This window comes from Neltuma alba, unplaced genomic scaffold (assembly GCF_004799145.2).
Source record: "Neltuma alba isolate B1F8T4 unplaced genomic scaffold, ASM479914v2 tig00006602_pilon, whole genome shotgun sequence".
Classification (NCBI taxonomy): domain Eukaryota; kingdom Viridiplantae; phylum Streptophyta; class Magnoliopsida; order Fabales; family Fabaceae; genus Neltuma; species Neltuma alba.
Window position 1 is genome coordinate 1 of NW_021634509.1, and position 20566 is coordinate 20566.

At 32.3% G+C, this 20566-nt stretch overlaps 2 protein-coding genes across 2 annotated transcripts; one reads left to right on the forward strand and one right to left on the reverse strand.

The window, feature by feature from the left end:
• Positions 1-9819: 9819 nt before the first annotated feature.
• On the forward strand, positions 9820-10497 carry LOC114750648 (late embryogenesis abundant protein 2-like). The gene is made up of 2 exons (XM_028939246.1): positions 9820-9929; positions 10075-10497. The coding sequence occupies exons 1-2, from the start codon at positions 9876-9878 to the stop codon at positions 10393-10395; spliced, it is 375 nt and encodes a 124-aa protein (XP_028795079.1). The 5' UTR covers positions 9820-9875; the 3' UTR covers positions 10396-10497.
• A 912-nt stretch (positions 10498-11409) lies between these two features.
• Positions 11410-14739, reverse strand: LOC114750650 (acyl-protein thioesterase 2). The gene is made up of 9 exons (XM_028939247.1): positions 14421-14739; positions 14108-14222; positions 13084-13120; positions 12872-12941; positions 12652-12756; positions 12298-12448; positions 12135-12217; positions 11922-12015; positions 11410-11831 (listed from the first exon to the last, which is right to left on the reverse strand). Exons 1-9 carry the CDS (start codon positions 14449-14451, stop codon positions 11747-11749), a joined length of 771 nt encoding a protein of 256 aa, XP_028795080.1. The 5' UTR covers positions 14452-14739; the 3' UTR covers positions 11410-11746.
• Positions 14740-20566: the final 5827 nt, after the last annotated feature.

Below are 20566 nucleotides of genomic sequence, written 5' to 3' on the forward strand. Positions count from 1 at the left end.
AATCCCACATATAATGAGCATTACTATAGGAGTTTGAATATTAAATTCAAGTGAACAACCGAATACATGCCAAGTGCAGAGAATCCCAGCACCCCCAACTAGAAATACCCAAACCCCACCAAAAAGCATCAAGAAATTGATGCATAGATCAATGCCCATTGAGCACAAAATGATTACCGATAAAAGAAAATAGTGGAAATTGAAATATGAATGACCTCTATATCGCCAGGGAGAAGACCCATGATCTCTTCAGTCTCAGTAGACAATGCATGATTGACACAAGTAAACCAAACGTCTTCCGACATTTCACGCCAGTCAGAGACATTTTCGATACCTCTCCTTTCCTTCCTCCCAAGAAGCGACACGAAGACTGAACCTTGGTAACGTCGGAGAAACCCCAGAGTCCGTCAACAGGCAATTACAGCTCTCTTTCCGGGCGATGATGCTTCTATTCTATTTTCCAGCTATTCTTTGTTGGGGCGGAGGGCGGGTGGAATCGAGAAAAATTACCCGTTTGGTACTCATGCAATGGTCCAGCACTGTAACAGTACAACCTCTCACTTGCTTAGGGGAAAAAAATAGTTAAAATGATAATTGGTAATAAATAGTCAACTTTTTTTCTTCAACAAAAAATTAGTTAAATTAATTATTTATTATAAATATAAATAGATTTTTTAAAATACTCTTTTTAATCATGAAATATCAATTGATGGAAATATTTTTAACATAAAAACTCTTGACATATTTGAGAAAATAAACTACAAATTTGAAAGATAAAATACATCAAGATCTTATATTTATTATCAAATAAAATTCTCAACTAGCTCTTGTATTAAAAATAAAAATATATTAACTAAAAAAAGTAAGAAATATATATTAAGTATGTCCTTATTTGTAAAGAGGTTAATAAAAGAAACAAATCAACAATAAATGAGAAAGAGTGTGGTAAAATAGAGAGATAAATAACTAAGAATAAAAAATTTAAAAAACACACACATCAAATATGAAAACAAACTTAAATTAAAACTTATAAATAAAATTAATTAGGATATTTAATATATTCAAATCTCAATAAGATGTTTAAATCTCATTAACTGAATATATCGGATCCTATAATGTTAAATCCAAACCTTTTTTAAATGAATCAGGTATCACAAGATTTCAAAAATATAACTAGAAAACGCATGAGCTATGAATTATGAATAATTTTGTCATAACAATGCACACAAAATTTGAGCATAGATATTTTGACAATAAATTAATGAAATAGTTTTTTAAAACATAAAAAAAGACATATAAGAGTAACCTGAAAGTACCAACAAAATTAACAAAAAAGAACAACAAAAAAATTTTTACCTTATAAAGTAATACATTTGAAGATGTAAAGAAACATTTAATCACCAATAAGCTTCACATGATGTTTTGAAATATTTCTCTGTAGACACATTAGTCGTCTTGTTTGTTGGGTTTTTGTCCGAATCAAGAATTAAAATCTGATGCCATCCATAGACTTAACCCTTGACAGTGCAATATATAATTGACTGTGTGTGAAGACAGGTCTATGTAGGTATAAGCTAACATTAGTCATTGATTGTCCCTGACTTTTGTTAATCGTCATAGCAAATGATAATATGATAGGAAACCGCCTTCTTGTCATTGTGAATGGTAGTCTAGATTCTGATGGATTCATATCCATTGATGGATCAAAACTTCTTGACCTGTGCTTGTACCATTAAGAGCTATTGCTTTAATAAAGTGTTTACCAAGAAATGTGATCTTTAGTCTTGTGCCATTACAGAGTCCTACAACTTGATCTGTGTTTCTCACCAGCATTATGGGAACTCCAACTTGACTGAAAGTCTATGTGGAGGCAAGCCAGAGCATTTTATTGTGTTCAAGAATTCGTAGTATACAACTCTTGAAATGATGCACAACCTTGATCAGCTGTACTCATAGAATCAGAGCTAAAATATTCAATAGGCTCGCCAAGCAGTAAGGAGCACATATAGTCATTAATTTGGTCAACCAATTCAACTGTCGGTGTCAAAATAGCCCTATTAGTGAGATACTTGGAATCAGCTAATGATGTAAGAAATCAGGATATGTGGCTTCAACAATCGACTACAGAGGATCATGACAGTCCATAGTTAAAAAAGCATCAGGGACTTCTATCTTTGCCATTCCATCATGAGGTAAGCCAATGCAACCATCACCAATATCCAAAAGCCAATCTGAAAATAATTTCAATTTTGAATTATCTGTGGATGAACTCGAAGATAATCGCATATTCTTGGTAAGTTGGAATAACTTGCAATGACTCCATAGATAAGAAGAGTTGGTGCTTGAGTTGACAACATCTGCACGACTACCTTTTGGGATGACAGCAATATTTGTCTAAAATCTCCTTCCATGACAATACATTTGCCTGCAAAGGACGATTACACTTCATTATATCTCTGAATGTCCTATCAACAGCTTCTGCACAAAAACGTTTCACCACTGGGGCTTCATCCCAAATAATCAATTTTTCTATTTGAGTCTCTAATTGAATTTTCATTTAATTATGATGCAACACATTTAATTTAATATGTTCAAATACCATATGACTGAATATTTTTGGATCCCATAATGGATATTGAAATCATCTTTTGATTATGTATGGAATCAATTTTATGCGGAATCCAAAATGAATGATCTTTAACCCTATATTGATTAATTATTTTAGTAATGTTAATTTTAGGAATGTTAATGGAAGGAAATCCTAACAAAACTATATTAATTAATGAAATTGTGCAGAAGATCATGTGAAAATCATAAGACAATTTGCAAGGTTTCCTTGATTTTTTCTGTCATTAATTAACGTATACCATTTGAAATGGGGATGCAAATTCTTGATTTTCTTTGTCATTCAATTAACCTATACAATTTCAAATGGAGATGCGAATTTTAATTAAAAAAATTCCTCTGTTTGAACCTCCAATTGAATTCTCATTTAATTATAATGCACCGCATTTAGTTTAATTTAATTTAATAATTTAATATGTACAAATCCCATATAACTGAATATTTTTGGATACCATAATAGACATTGAATTGAAATCATCTTTTAATTCTATATGTAATAAATTTTACGTTTTTAGATGCCCTAATTCGGTGAGTGAAGAATCCAGAATATGTTGCTTAGTTTTTGTAGTAATGTAAATGGAAGAAAATCTCAACAAAACTGTATTAATTAATAAAAGTGTACGCTATTAATTAATAAAAGTGTACGCTGACATTTTAATATTTAGGGACCATGATTCAAATCAACATAAATCCATATATCAGATAGAAAGTAAATAATATCACAAGATTCTTTTGTTGAGTATTAAAAAAATAATTGAATTTAAATCTAATTGATTTTATGGAAAGGATATTAAATAAAAAATGTAAAATAAGAAGCTATCAAAGTGCACCATATCATCAATGTCAATATAAAACAAAAGAAGTGGTGATTCTACATATTTATTGGGTTTTAAATTTTAAAAATGTTTTTTAAAGTATTTAAATGTAATTTAAATTTTAAATTTTTACATATGTCATTATAATTTATAACCATAATTTTGTCAAAAACATGATATGTCCATAAAATATAGTAGGTTAAAACTAATAATTTAATATAAAATAGTTAAATATGCCTTTATTAAAAAACTACATTGAGCCAAACTATTTTGAGTTTGCCCAGTTAGTTGATTCGTAATGATATGTTGATCATTCGTGCAAATAATACACAACATGATATATAATACACAAAGAAGTTAAGATGACAATGAAGGTTTGAGTATATTTTGAAAAACAGCACCTTACACTACAACTATGACAGTCATAAAAAGCAGTTCACGTCCAACCTAGCAAAATAAGTAAAATAACAAAAAATAATAGAAACAATGATCTTCATAGGGAATTCCTAAATGATAACCGCTTATTTTTCTTTCTTGATCTTCTTAACTGGTTTTCTGGTGCTAAAGCTTGGTGTTGATAGTTCTGATATGCCAATGATCTTGATGCAGATGACTCCAATGGTGAACTCTATGAAATATAATCAAAGAACATTAAGGTTAACAGACTAAAAATTTTAATGTCACTATATACAATGAGATAGGATAATATCATGTGTAAATCAGACAGAGTTGGTATGTTGCTTACCTTCTCATGGGTATTTGCGCCAGAATATGTGAACTTTTCAAGGATATCTTTCTCTGTAGAGAAAAGGGAGACACTCATACTACTCATAGGGTATTTCAAGTTGTGTTCCTTGACTTTAAGCATAACAATGATTTCCATTCCAACAACTTGATTTAAATCTTTCAGGAAAGAATGAGGTGCTCCTTTCTGAAATTACAAGACATTTTGAAACAAATATAACAACAAACAACGGCCTAAAAGAAGTATATCCTATTATATATATAACTGCAAACCTTGACTACTGCCTTCCTAAGATCAACTGCTGAACAATGTATGAGTTCGGATGCATGACGGTTGAAGAATAGTATGGAACACTTTGCAGTAGAATCAAAAACTGTGTAATGAAGCTTGAATCTTTTCAAAACAAAGGTTCAACTGTTAACATGAAGTGTTATGAAAGCCCATAGTTAAAGAATGTTGACATTAGTTAAAACTTACTTGGGTTTGGTCATTAGCACTTCCCTATGACAAGAATTACATTTCAACTTATGACCCTCCTATGCTGGTTTTTTATCGCATGGACATCCATCATAGTACCAACCATGAGATGTCTCAACTTTTTGGATGGTTACTTTGGTAACAACTTCTGATGCCTACTAAATTACATATGGAAATAAAGTTAGTAATTTAAACATTCAAACATTTAAAAAGTAATTACCACAACAAAAAGTTGATGAAATGAAAATACTGGCCTCCGTTAATCTGGAAATTTCACCCAATGGAATTCTAGTAGGGAAAGTTAAGAGACGGTCACTAGTAATCTCGAGCAATATAGTAGAGGAGATCTGTGAGAAAGCCTAACTTGCTCCAGGCATAACATTGAGGCTGTGAAGGGAAGTTGAGATTTAAGTTTGGGAACACAATGATACACACACACACACTTACAATACAAATGCTTGATTAATATAAAACAACGATAAGTTTTTACCTGTCAGTGAAACTCCTGACCTCTGAAAAATCTAGATTGAAATAAACTCTTGTGACATAAAAGGCATTAGATATGTGTCCATAACCTTGAACCAAAATTGAAATTGAAGCGTAAGTCTCATAAAAAAAAACATGAATCAGTGAGATACTGCTAACAATATACAAATACTTTTTTTTCTTTGCAATCTTAGCAAACCGTATGACAACTATGGTGGGGACTTCTAAATCATCTGTCCTGGCATCAAATGCTTTTTTTGCGACCTTCCCAAAAAGAGATACATTTACCCAGATTTCACTGCAAATAAACGAGAATAAGATAAAAATATGTCAAATTGACGTCCAATCATCTATTTTTATCCTTACTTGTTGGAGGTCCTAGATGAGAAAAAAAGTATGTTACTTTTGATCAGCAATGGTGAGAGCTAATTTCTTTGTTATTCCAGAATCATTTTTATGATCAACCAAGTTCCCAAATGCTTGTAGAAATCCAATAATATCTGCGTGAACTTGTTGAATCGGTAAGAAGAAGCTAAAATAGATATAATGTCACTCAAAACATAAACATGCATTAGATACAATCAACAAAAACAATATAGGAAAGGAATGCTAACCAACTAATTCATTGTTTTTGGCATTGTTGTTGGCAATGTCCTTGATTGGAACAAAGTTAAATGCATACAGGGGGATTGTCAAATCATGCTCTTAAAAAAATGTCATTGCATGGAACATAATTTTGCAAGGATGGTCATAAGTTTTGTAATTGTCGTTATCATTGTTCACAACTTCGAAGTTCTCAAATTGATAAACCCCACCCTCTACAAAATCTTTGACATATCTTTGTATATGTCCTTTATGAGCAACCGAAGCTTCAATCCTATCATCACTCTAGTTGCATAGAATACAATGAAATGAGTTCATTGCAGATATTTTTTTTCAATGAACAAAACAATATTATTACTTACAAACATCGGACAAAATCATACTAACTTTCTAGACATCAAAGGGTGGGGACTTCTTAGCTACTCTCCACTTCCTTAGCACTCTAACAATAATGCACCACGTTTCTTTGCTACAATCTACATCCTTGATCAGATCATGAGGGAAGTTCACCATTTGCTTTGACATCGAATTATGAAGCTGTGTGAGAGTGGGTTAATTAAGAGAAATGTAGACAAATAACGTGAAAAGAATGAGTTAATTATGGGGAGCGTTGTAAATAACGTGAAAAGAATGAGTTAATTATGGGGAGCATTGTAAATAACGTGAAAGAAATGGTGGGGAGCATTGCTCTTTTTATCATGTTATAGTCTTCACAATGGAAATTAATTAGTCAAAAAGATGATGTAATTAATATCGTGCACGCCAAAGGAATCAATGGGTTAATTAGAGAAATTTTTATTTGAAAATCATATGAGAATCAATTTACTTCATTACCTTGATTTTAATTTAAAATTTTCCTTAATGTTCTCTAATCCATATGATTTGAATGGAAATGGGGATTCTAATTTCTCTATTTGATTGTCCAATTGAATTCTCATTTAATTATAATTATAATTATAATGCACCTTATTTAATTTAATATGTACAAATCTCATATAATTAAATATTTTTGGATGGACGTTGAAATCATCATTTAATTTAAGTCAATCATTAGGACGGGTGCCATCATTCCTTATTGAATTAATTTATAATCAAACTGTCCTTATTATTGACAAAATATAATTTTTTTGAAGGAACGTGTTATTTTTCAAATGTTATTTTGAATGTTATTATTACAACTAATATAATTTTCAAAATCCATTTTCAATCTAATATAATTAATATATGCCATAAAAGATATTATTGTATTAATATCCCAATCAATAAATTTGGAAATCCATTTGAAACATAATCATTTTATTAACTTGAATTTGATTGGTTAATTCTCTAATAATAATTTCTCATTAATACATTTAAATAACACGTTCTTTCAAAATAATATATTTTGAATTGTAATATGATTTTATTAATAATACACCAAGCAAAATACATTGATTGTGAAATTCGATCCGACCTGACTGAATATCTGGGTATTACAAGATTTCTAGTATATAGTTGATAGTTGATAGTTGATGATTGATGATTGATAGTTAATAGTTGATAATAGTTGATGATTGATGATATTAAATTTGTTACAAAATTTAAATAATTTTTCATACTATTCTTATTAAATATACTAAAATCTAACATTATACGAATTTTTGTCCTCTTTGACTATCCTTATTAAATATGAACCTGTATGATAAAAAAATATTTAACAGTTCTCAAAACTACCAAACCAAATACCCTATATAAGAAGAACCAATAGCACACTTTTTAGAATGTGATTTATAATAGGAACAAGATGGATTATATTGCATTCAATTGTTGCCATAAAACTGTGAAATGGCTCTTTTACAACTAGCTTGAAAAAGAATCTCCCTTTCCTCATTGTTTATTGTTTTAATTACCATGATAGGATGATCAATACACAAAGCACTGTTAGCAGCACCATGAGCAACAACACAAGACCTCCTCCACAACCATCTTCTTGTTTCCATCCAAGTCTTTCCGTCTGGCCCTAAAGCCCCGGAATTTAAGTCCTCACATTTGATCCTGTATATGTTACTACTTCTCTCAATTTTGTCCTGTTTGATCTTATTTACTAGCTACCTAATTATATTAGACTTAATTAAACCTTAACCCAAATTCATTCTCAAGTTATATGTCCCAATTCCAAGCTATAGGAACGATAATTTGGATGTTATAGTTTGTGGAGGGCGCAAGTGGAGACTTGGGCCATGGAAGGATATCTACATATTATTATGGAGATTTGAGTCTTAGAAGACAAATAAAAGTTTGAAGAGGCCGAAGCTAGTCATGCTCCGATTGACACAGTATGGGAAGAAGGAAGATGATGAAGAAGAAGGAAGCATCAAATTTATGTGAGGAAGGAAGAGGCGTCGTAGAGAGAAAGAGAGAGTGATTTTAGGGCCAATGGAGATTCATAGGGAGATGATATTTTGTGGTCATTAGTGAAGGGTTGACAGTTACTGTCTTTGTGGGTTATTATGGCATTTTTAACTGACAAACACATCCAAATATGCTACTTCTAGCTCTTAATCTAAAAGCTACATGAGGATTAAAATTGATCATAAATATAATATCTCAATATATTTTGTTTTTTAAATATTTGATTTTTCTCAAAAAAAATATTCCTATTGATAGTATAGGTTCTTATTAAGAATATAATTCCAATTTACGTGATTAAACAGGATAGTTTAGGTCATTTCAATCTTCTAGCCATTGGCAAATACACTCTCTGATGATCCTATTAAGTTTAACGAGGCATCTACCAAAGAGAAAACAATAGAGAATCATTTGGACAGAGAAAGAGAGAAGAAGGATAGATCAAATGGTATAAAACTCTCCTAAAAGGGGATAGAGCGACCAAATAAAAAAAAAAAAAACACCCAATGAAATCATCGAACAATGTCTTTTCATTAGCAATATACTCCCTCCGTTCCTTATTATAAGAGACAAATAACCGAAGTACGTTGATCAAAAAAACAGTTAAAATTAGTTAAGAACAATTAATGTGTAAAAAGTATAACTTTTTTCCAAAAATGCCCTCATTAATAAGGAGAGAGAGCATGAGAGAGAATAATTAAATTATTAAAAGAAAGAGAAGTGGGAGGGAGAGAGTGTGAGTTGAAGATAATAAATATGGGTAAAATAGTAAATCAACACAAAAAGTAGAGACAACTTGTAAGTGTCTCTTATATATAGGAACATGCCATAAGCATCAAATGTCTCTTATAATAAGGAACGGAGGGAGTATCATCAAAGATTAATACAGCGAGGTCTTGCAGTTCAGGGAATCGAGAAGAAGTTGTTGTTGTTGCCAATAAATTTTGCCCCGATTATTTTTTCTGAGCCATATATAATATTGCTCCAGTCATAAATATAATACGCCTCCGGTTTTTAATATAGGACTCAATTATTGAGTTAGTTTTGGTTCTAAATATAAGATCTATTTTTCAGATTTATCAAGTTTCTCTAAATTATCCCTATAAATACTTCTTCAACTATAATTAAGTAGAAAAAGAAGATGGGGTATTAAGAAAGATGATTATGATATTTTAGAAAAAAACATGTCACATTTCTTCTATTTAACTAACTTACCTAACTCCCTTAATTTAATCAAATTAGTTAAATGAATCTTATATTAAAGACTGGAAGAGTATCTATTTTGTAACGTAAATTACACTACAAAATGGGTCTTATATTTAGAATTAAAGGGAGAATATGCAATTGAGCTAAACCAATTAGGTTGCTCCGACTGAAACTTGGGGGAATAATAATGCGCACACAATGAGATTGCTGGATCACAAAGTTTTCATTCATTAGTGTCCGCCATTGAACGTGTCTATATATGCAGAAGGCTCCTTCCTCAATCAAATCCTTTCGAAGTCCTAAGTCGGATATCACTTCCCCTGATCCTGACACGTGTCCTCAAACGTGTCATGAAGCTGCACACGTGTCTGTCACACATCAACCATGAAATACTATAAATACACCCCGCAACACACCTTAACCCTCCCCACAGACACAGCCAATCCTTCTTGATCTTGATCACTCAGGACAGAGACTTCCCAACCTCAGACAGACACAAAGGTATTCCAACCTCTCAAGCGCACACAAAAATGTCGTCCCATGAACAGAGCTTCAGAGCTGGTGAAACCAAAGGCCGAACTCAGGTAATGAATCCATCTACCTCTGCTTCTCTAATTAAGTTTTGGGGAAAAGTTATAAAATTTTGAAGACAAAAATTAGCTTCACTGGTTTTTATGTTTAAGATCACAGCAAGACAGCAAGACTCACTTGTGTGTGTTGGTGGCACAGGAAAAGGCAAACCAGGCGATGGGCACCATTGGGGAGAAAGCCCAGGAGGTGAAGGAGAAGGCCCAGAACGCGGCCCAAGGTGTTAGGGAGAGGGCCCGAGAGAAGGGTGGGGCAACAAATGACAGGGCATGGGAGATGGGCCAGTCCACGAGGGAGTCGGCCCAGTCAGGAAAGGACAATAGCGAAGGGTTCATGCAGCAGGCAGGGGAGAGGGTGAAGGGCATGGCACAGAGTGCCACTGACTCTGTGAAGAATACATTCGGTATGGCCCGCCATGATGAAGATGACGACTACCCTCCCCACCCTCCCACAACTTACTAGAAGACTCTCTTCTTCTTAATGTTGTGAATGTGAAGTCATTTCCTCATATGTAATGTCGTGATGTTTTCTCAAATTTCAGTCTCAACTATGTTGTGATGTCGTGTCTCATGATCAGTGTGTAGTGTCAGTTTGTGTTTCCTTGGGCATTATTTTGTCCTCAATAATATCAGAGATGTGATAATATATATAGACTTGCGTGCAGAAGGATAAACAAACAAGCAAAAAATGACAAGACCAAGTGACAGTGAAACTGATTTTCTACTTTATTCATAGTGCAGAACGTGTCAGATTTGCAGGACTGATATGGTGGGTGTATAAGCCAGATCAACGTTACTTTTCTATTCTCTCAATCAAACAATCCAAACATACCAAAAATCCTAAACTCAGATAAACAAATTTACCAAAAGTCCACGGATACAATTCTGCAGAGAAGGGAAAAAAAATTCTGCAGAGAAGGGGAAATTGCCTTGGCAGAAATCCTGCGAAGTTGTTTTAACTTCTAATTTAAGCAATGATAACATAGAATGCTAAGCCTAGCGAATTCTTCAATGTGTGTGATCCAATCTAGTCATAATAGTCTGAATTGCAAACTGAAGTTCTCGTGGTAACGCTATTTTAGAGAGTGTTTAGCATTCTCAAAACCGTGGTTTTAGAAGTACTTTTCCGCAAAACGAGATAACCTCTTCCAAATATTTATTTCGTAAAAACACTTTTGAAATCATGGTTTAACTAAGATGGAAAAGTGCTCTAATCTTTAACTAAGATCTGGGAGGATAATTTAGTTAATTGGGCTAAACTCAAGGCCACTTTAACTCTATGCTCACCAGATAGAGACAAAAATAAAAGGTCCGCATTAACATAGCATGTATTACAACGTGTTTATTAATTTTACAGTGTCCTGATAATCAATACATATTATGCTATACCTCATCATGTATTGTCAATGCCAAAGAATTCCCAAAGCCAATATATAAATTTAGTTAAAGACTGAAAAAAGTAAGTAAAAGAAGGACAGTTTGATAAGCCAGAAACTTTATTTACTCCCACCATTCAGAGTAAACCTCATAGATAAGCAGGCCAAGCCTCTGTATTGTTACAATAATCAAAACTTAAAAGGCAAAAAAAAAAAAAAGAACGCTCTAATAGTACAACTAGCTGAGTCTCTAGGGGTAATTCAATAAAATATGATATAATAGAGTAATACGCCAAAAAGCACATTCAGAAAATTAAATCTCCTATACCCTATTTACCCATGAACCCTTCACTGACGAATCTACCTACTCGCTTATCATGTGCCTCTGTCTCTCCTCCTTTTCTTCCTCCATACCCCCATTGATACTGATCATCCCATTTATGGGGTTCCATCAAGCCCAAGCCTTGAGCTAAGCAAATTACAGACCTCATCCATCTCTCTGGGAACTGTGTAATGACCAATACTGCACAGAAGCCAAACCAAAAGGTGAGACCATGGTTTTTAATTGATCAGTTTAAATTCTGATGACTCCTGCTAAAAGAAAACAAGTTACCCATCATAGCACTTGAATGTAATGTACTGAAATCCGGCTGAAATTAGGGTTTGAGCTGATTTCTCTCCATGTTTGTACAGGACTACGTCGTCATCTACAAAAGTTAATTCAAGTCAGGCTTAGTGAATTAACAATTTTACTGCTGCTGTAATAAACATGACTCTGATGGAAAACAAAGGGTGACTTCTGCACAATAGTCATGCAGATACATACTGTTTCCATGGCACAGCAAAATGGGTAATGAAGCAGCTCGCCTTCTGGCTTCATGTGACACTTCAATCCTGTTCCTTAGGCTCCTACATAATAACTCACCGTTTAGAAAATGATGGTTGCAAAAATGAACCCAAAAGAGCATACAATTTAAATGCTATCATACCTTGATCCTGGAAGCCAGCCGCTTAGTCCAACAACTGCTCTGATGTTAACAGGATATGGGATGCCATTTGAATACCTACCCATAGCAAAACAAGTAGCAGAATATATGGCTGTTGCTGCACCCATGCTGAAGCCTCCAATCCCAACTTTCACTGACACAAAAAACTGATGTCAATACTGAAGCTAGAAGAGGAAGACTGAAAGGTTATATAACTTAATCTGTATAGTTTGATCATTTTTTTTCCCACTCCTATTTCTTTACCCAGAAATATGGTCATAGATAAAGTAATATATATTTGAAAATGTAAAACTATTGAAGTAGGTGATACTGATAAGTAATGATCCCAGAAAGTACCATCAGCTGGCTCCGTTGACAACAAGTTGGCAATATGTGCAGCTGAGGCATCTAATCCTTCCCAATCATCTGGACTTTCCTCTGAGAGTTCTCCAACATCAAACCCTGATTGATTAATATTAAATTTACAGATTTGATCATTTCACCATTGGTAAAGTACTAGTTACATAGTTCTGATTTAATCAACATGAGCAGGGAGATAAGAAGGGTTTGGTGTTACATGCAGTGCAAGGAAAACCCCCAAGTACTGCCACAGGACGTGTTGGAGCGGTAGGGCAAATCCATTTTACCTGCATAATATCAGATCATAAGGAAGAAAATATGATAGCATCTCAGATTTATCAAAAGTATTATTTGGCAGGAGATGAGAATACGTGTGGAGAACAGCACGTTAGATAAGCTCAAACTAGGATAAGGCATAGGAGTTCTTACATTTGGGAGTCGAAGGGATTCCACGAGTTGAGATGAGCTGCAAAGAAACAAAGCAGAAAATCAGAACCTCTGGGTAGTTGCAAAACTTGAGTCGTCTAATAAGGCACCCAACAAAATCATCATTATTCGCAGCAGGAGAAGAGGCAATTTTAGCTCTTCTGGATGTCTCATATGGCATGCTAAAAGAATATATTTCTAAAGAAGACAGCCAGCGTCGAACCACAAGTTTGCTAGTTAAAGTTGTCCAGCATAACTAAACCATGCATTAAAATGTTCAAATTCAAGCTGTTATTTTTTATCACAGTAGATTAAGAGAATAATTCTGGAATGTAATAGGGTGCTGAGGTTCTTCGGTAAAAAGTCATGCCCAGTTGCTCAATGGGGTGGGGAAGCATATGAGCATGTGGTCCCCAACTGAGAACTTAGCATATACTCTCAGAAGTCGAACACCAGCAATTAAAACTAGATTATATATACCAGTTCGCAATATATACCACAACTTTCTCATACAGAATTTGTTCCATCTAGAATCCGAGCAGGAAGAGACAAAACATTCAACATAAGAAAACCCAAATTTGGAACCTGTCAAAATTTTTCACGTTCTTCTCACAAAAGTTTTATCATTCATGTACGAGTCACGTACTTGATGCAAAGGGGCAGTACACAACAAGAACGGGAATATAATCAACCTTTTTTATTGGAAGAGAAGAAGTGAGTGCTAGATACAGAGTATAAAATTATTTTCATCTCTAACCGAATATTACTAATTGAATTTACTTAGCTCAAAGCTGTTAACTTCCTGATCCCTCATACTGTGGTGAACATAAATAGAAAGGATGACATGTTAAAGAATACAACAAAAAAAGGAACTAAAGATTGAAAAACAAAGATGGTGGGAGAAGTTAATGAAGAGATCCTCAGGAGTACAAATAGGGCAATAAACAACGTTAAAGAAGATGAATGGCTGGTAGTTATGACAATGTGAGGAAGACATATAACAAAAGTGAGCACGCATAATCCATACCTCAAACCATTATCACCAAGACCATGCAGCCAAACAATAGTAGCTTGGTGTTTTCCTCTGGGCCTCACCACATGGGTCTTCCCAAACTCAAAACTTCTTCTAGCAGTTCTACTACCTGCAATTTTGAAGGCAGAAAAACTAAGACCCAGCGACTTATGTGAACTTTGAAGATAGCTCGTAGAGTTTGAAAGGGAAACTATAAAGATGATCCTGTATACGGCTCACAGAAACAGAGGAAAAACTTTAAAAAAATGACTTATCTAATACAGTACATGGCACAAACAGTTAGAAGACAAGAAAGTAAAGAACAAACCGGAGCCCATTTGAGAATGTGCATAGCTCATTTTGCCTCTTGCAAAGAGTTGGAAGCACCCCGGCTAGCTAATGCAATGTTGCAGTGAAGAAGATGCAGAATGGCGATGTCCCTTTATACAGAACGTGTGAATATGGAAGCTGTGTGTATAGATACTGCACCTAAAACCGCCTAGAAGAGCATCTGTGAAAAGGAGAGGTAAAGATAGAGACAAAAGCAGAAAGCCTTTATAAGAGAATCCTAGCAGAGAGAGCACATTCATCCGCCCATGAGCTTCCCAACTAGGAGAGAGGTCTCTCCCTCCCTCTCTCTCTCTCTCTCTATATCTATCTATCTATCTATCTATCTCTGAGTACTCGCACAAAGAGAGGAATCTATGCCGAGGGCAGTGGCCAGAACATAAAGCAAATCCCAGCAACAGCTACCGAGAATATTACTGAAAACAAGAAAGAAAAGCCTCAGCTTGCAATAAAAGAAAAATAGTTATGCATATATTTTTCCTAGCTACAATCATTTTATACATTTCTGCATGATTGATGGATGCCCATTAACCTCAAACATTAAAAAAAAAAAAAGTTTTAAATTTTGAGGACAAAAGGAAATTCCAGAACAAAATAAATAAAACTTGTGACTGTTGGAAAGCGAAAGTAAGCTTCTTCTAGGAATTTCCTCCTGATTTCCGTAGTTTGATAAATGGTATAACAATTAAGCTCTCTCATTAAACTGGATTTCCATTTTAGAATTGACAAGAAGAAAGCGTATAAGCTTTTCACACTAACTTTACTCTCTCTTGCTTTCTTGCTTGCCACTTAACTCATTGTTCAAACCCCACTATGAGAAAAGTTTTGTTTGTTCATACTGGAGACTCAAGAGAAACTACATATAAGTACAAATGCTAGACCTCCTCCTAAACGTAGTGACAAAATAAAAAAAGAAAACTTCAAACCCAATACTTGAAAAACATAACGGCTAAATATTATTACTTTTTCATATAGATAATTTTATTTTGGAATCTTAAGAAGCATAAAAAGAGTTCATTATTTATCAAATCAGTATTATAATTTATTAGCAGATAGCTGCACGCCTTTTCTCATGTCTGCTCTAGATATGGCTTTAGTGGACTCCAACTAGAATATATCCCACTACTGCCCATCTTTTCTCTTTGATTTTGATTTATATAAATTTCCCTATTTTAGCGTCCCCAAGTTGTGCAGATATTTGCTGCTTTGATTCTCGCAGTAACGGCCATTCTCTAATTTCTATGACAAAAGTGAAAAAGGCCTACATATCCCACGTAGCCTAAAGAAGATAAAATTTTAAAGAATCTACAGAATTTTTTTTTTTTATTGTAAAAGCTTATAAATTCAGAAGAGATAATAATATAAAAAAGTGAAAGCATATCATTTCCTCTCTTTACTTATTTAATTGGGTTAAGCTACAAATTTTGTTCCGGAAGTTTTCACTTAAGAGTTTTGGATATCAAAAAGTTTCTTTTTAGAGCAAATTTGTGTTGAAAGTTTAAAATCATAACATTATTACCGTTGTTGTTAAAAATGTCAATGGTCAATATTAGTTTTTTTATAGTAGCGAGCAATATTGTTATAATTTTAAACTTTTGACAAAAATTAACTCTAAAAAAAACTTCTGGATATCCAAAATTTCTAAGTGAAAGCTCCCGAACAAATTTACCATTCTATTCCTTACTATAGGTCACTTGTACCCTAAAAGTTTGTTTCAAAATATAAGTCAGTTGTAGTATAATTAATAATTTTTCCAATTTTATCCCTATTAATTTAATAAACATTATTAATTTAAGTCTGAAGTAATGGCTCCTCGCAACATGTCCTTCTCCCTCTCCCTTTCTATCTCTTTCTTTTAACTTTTCATTTCCTATGCAGTCCATCCCCTCCCTCCCTCTCTCTCTTAACTTTTAATAAAGGTAAATGTGGAAAAAAAAAACTAGTTAATTTAATGTATTTCTTGATTTGCGGGTTTGAGATACACGTAACTTATAATAAGAAATAGAGTGGTACACCTTAATTCTATTAAATTACAAGTTACCCAAAAAAAAAAAAAAGAACAGCTTCAGATAATTCAAAATCACTAAAATAAAGGGAACGAGTCCATTCATTGTACGCCGCTATGCATCAGCTGAACTATTTATTGCAGATTGCTTGGAAACTTCAAAATGGTTTATATGCTTTGTCTTTTTCCCCCTTCTTATGGATGATAAATATATATATGTATATATACTTATATAAGCTTTTGGAAACATTGTTCACAAAGCCATGAATAATATACATAAACTTCATATATCTAGTTGCAAAAATTATTTCAGTTTCAGTTAGTTGAAGCTCTCATTAGCCAGTGCTTTTTTCTTAGTTTTGCAGCATTACTTCTGCAGTTGCATAGTTGCAATTTAGGGTTTCTCCCCCCTGTTAGGTGATTAAGGAATGATCAAACATAAGACTCTGACATGAGAAAGGTCCCATTTGAAGTAAAGTGAAAAACATTGATTCTCAAGTAATTTACTTTCTTCTGATTATTCTCTCAAATGACATGCTTTAATAATGCTGCGTTTGAAACCTAAAAGCAATGCCATGATTATTCTAAGAGGCCCTATTTGGAAACCAGAGAAAAGCATGATGTTTTGAAGCTTTTGATGATTAGATGAAATCTCAATAGTGCAAACTCTTTGATATCAAAACATAGATTAATGTGAGAATAGCATTAAAAAAATGGGAAAGCTGAAAAAGGATGGTTCTTTTAAGGGTGGAGATTTTTGGGAGATTTCAATATCTTAGGATGGAGATCTGCTTGCATAAAAAGATGAAAGAATTTAGGGTTTGGTTTGGTTTTATAATACGACAGTGCCAGGAAACAAAACAAAAGCAGCATGAACATTATTATTATACAGTTGACTTAAACTTGAGACATGCAGGTGACGTGGCAACTTTTGATTGGTTGACCAGTCAACTAGTGGTTAAGCATCTAATATGAGGTCAAAAATTTAGGGCAGTAAAGCAGAAGTTAAGGCAACTTTTTGGTTTTTGTCAACTGCTTTGATGCTTAACAATCAATATGTGTGGAGAAAGAGAGGGGGAAAAAAACATACATATACATACATGTATACATATACATATATACGTACATATATATATATATATAGGTCCAAGCCACACCATTGCATCGGGACAAATGGGTGCGTCTATTTATGAGCAGACAAGATATGCTTTTAGCACTATATATATTTCCCTCTTTTTGGAATAAAATGATAAATTTATAGTTAAGTGGATATTAGTTGAGAGAAATAAATTAAACAAGTGAATTATATGTCACATCGAGTGTTTTAAAATGTTTTAAGGTAAAGTAAGCAAATATATTTATGATTATAAGAAGAAGAATTACTATAAGGTTTTAAAAAAGAAAATAATTATTAAAAAATTTCAATAACTTAGAAGCTAAAATTTTTTGTTTTTTCCTGCTTTAGTATTTGTTATTACAAACTGTTAAATTGTTATCATATTTTTTTGTAAATATATTTTCTTATGGGATCTTGCTATAATTCTTCCTATATTAAGCAACTTTTCACATTAAAGTAAGGATTTGTGCCTAATTCATGAAAAGTTTGAAACTCTCAATATGGCTATCAAACTATTATTAATATATGGCTTAATATCATTTTCAGTGACTAAAATTCAATCTTGTTTTGTTTTTATCCCTAAAACTCAAAGTTACCAATTTTGATTTCTAGAATCTGACCTCATTTTGATCCGTCTAAAAAATTTTTATCGCTAAAATAATTTAGTTCCTGAATATGATATTAGTTAAAAGATCAAAACCAAAATGAGTTCAGATTTTAAAAACTAAAAATGATATTAACTCTTAATATATTAATATAACACATAAAAATAAAATAATTGTCACTGTTTATTTATCAGTTATTTATTATTCTTATCCCTTAAGTGTTTTTCCAACAGTTTGATCTTTATTTACTTAAATATGATAATGGCTTTTGTGGGAGATGAGTAAGGTGAGGTGCTCAAACTTTCAGTTTCTTGTTGTAACAAAAATTATTCATTTATATTTAAATAACCTCATACGGATGCAAATTTTTTATTGTAATCTTCAACTGTACATATATGTATAACATTAATGGAGAACCATGGAAGGCCAAAAGAAAACAAATATTTTACAACTGACGTTTGCATTAAGCTGTCATGCACACTAGAAATGATATTCTGTTCTCACTTTTCGTAATAAGAAAGGATTACAACTTCAACTTTCTTGGTAGGGAGTTTTTTTTTTTTTTTGGGTGAAACTTGGTAGGGAATTTAATTACTTTGCTTCTCACTCCCCAAACTTTTCTTGTCTTACACTAGTATATAATTAGACATTGTATTCTCGAATTATAGTCTTTTGATACTAAATACTACATCCGGTCTTAATTACAAAAGCTAGTTGTCTAATTTGAGGAGATTAATAAAATAAGTTAAGTTAGTCATTTATAATAAATATGTATTGTTTTTTCTAAAATATTCTTGCTAATCAAGTGTATTAGTTAGAACTATTATTATTAGAAGGACTACCTTGAGAAAAAATACATAAATATGAGAGACAAAGTGGATTAAAATTTTATATTTAGTATCAAAATAAAAATCAAATGAGATTTTATATTAGGAACCGAAAATAGTATATGAGTTAGTTAGAAAGTTGGTTATGATTTTGAATATAATGATTTAATTCAATTTTTATTCATATTTATTATTTTTTCAAACTAATTTATCTAACTTATATAACCTATTACGCAGTTAGGGTATTTTAAAAAAAAATCATGTTACATTTGTTAAAATTAAATAATTCATTTAGTTTTCTCAATTTATCAAGATTATCTAACTAACTCTTAGAGTTAACATGGCTATGGCTCCTAAAAAAAAAATACTTTTGTATTTTGTAAAACCAAATTTCTATAGCATGGTTACCATACACAACTTAAAATCACTTAGTTAAAATCACTTAATATATACTACCTCAAGTCCTTAATATAAGACTTTGTTTAACTTTTATTTTGGTTCTAAATATAAGACCCCAATGCACTTTATCTTTATATTTATGTATTTTTTTCTAACATAGGTTTTCTAACAATCATAGTTCTAGCCAATATACTTGATTAGTAAGGATATTTTAGAAAAGACAACACATATTTATTACAAATAACTAACTTAACTTCTTTTCTTAATCTCCTTAAATAGTCAACTAGCTCTTATAAATAGGATCGGAGGTAGTATTAAACTAAATAGTTTTAGGATATGAAATAAAACTCTTTTCTTATGTATAAAACAAGCAAAAGGAACAGAATTGGTTAATAGCTTTCGGATAGAAGAATCAGTTCCGTCCGCCTTCAGAAAACAAGTAATAACTTTAAAAATATTGAGATCATATTTGGATGGGACGCAGACCTACCCAAGTTTTAGTCACTTTGACAAGACAGATCTTAATAAGAGGGTAGAGTTATATTTTATTATATTTCCATCACCATATAAAATTCCCATGAGCTTCAAGTACAATGCTGAAATGAAGATCCCCACTTGAATGTGTAGAGCCTCTGGGGAGAAGAATCACACGATTCTAAAAATTCAAATTAATATTATTTACATTTTAAAATTTCTATTAAAGAAATAAGTTATAAATATGAGAACATCAGTTATAAATTAAACATTTAAATTTTATAATTTACTCATATTTATTTACAATTAAATTCTCATATTTATAATTTTTTTGAATAAATATATGAAATTTGTATTTAAATTTTTTTTTTTTGAAATATGACTATCATCAATTTACTAGTGATAGAAATCAAAGAAGAAAAACTGTGTCCCAATGATCACTTCCACAAGTTGTTGTTATTTCTACTTACTAAATATTAAAAAAAAAAAGAAAGAGAAATATTGTTAAGAAAGGTAATGTAACACTCCTATTTAATTTAACTTATTTGAAAAAAGTTATATTTTTTTATAACTTTAATTACATTTTGTGTTAATTAGTCTTGAAGTTGCACGTTGTATTACTAGACAACAATTATTGAACTTTATGAGCAACACAATAATTATCAAGACCTGCCTTCTTTTGAAGTAAAAGTAAGTAAA

What these genes read in the sequence shown, in the direction of transcription:
- LOC114750648 (XM_028939246.1), top strand. Translation starts at nt 9,876, where the DNA reads ATGTCGTCCCATGAACAGAGCTTCAGAGCTGGTGAAACCAAAGGCCGA. An exon ending in AAACCAAAGGCCGAACTCAG is followed by an intron (nt 9,930 to 10,074) that starts GTAATGAATCCA and finishes TTGGTGGCACAG; the next exon opens with GAAAAGGCAAACCAGGCGAT.
- LOC114750650 (XM_028939247.1), bottom strand. Translation starts at nt 14,451, where the DNA reads ATGAGCTATGCACATTCTCAAATGGGCTCCG. An exon ending in ACATTCTCAAATGGGCTCCG is followed by an intron (nt 14,223 to 14,420) that starts GTTTGTTCTTTA and finishes TCAAAATTGCAG; the next exon opens with GTAGTAGAACTGCTAGAAGA. An exon ending in GTCAACGGAGCCAGCTGATG is followed by an intron (nt 12,449 to 12,651) that starts GTACTTTCTGGG and finishes TTTTTGTGTCAG; the next exon opens with TGAAAGTTGGGATTGGAGGC.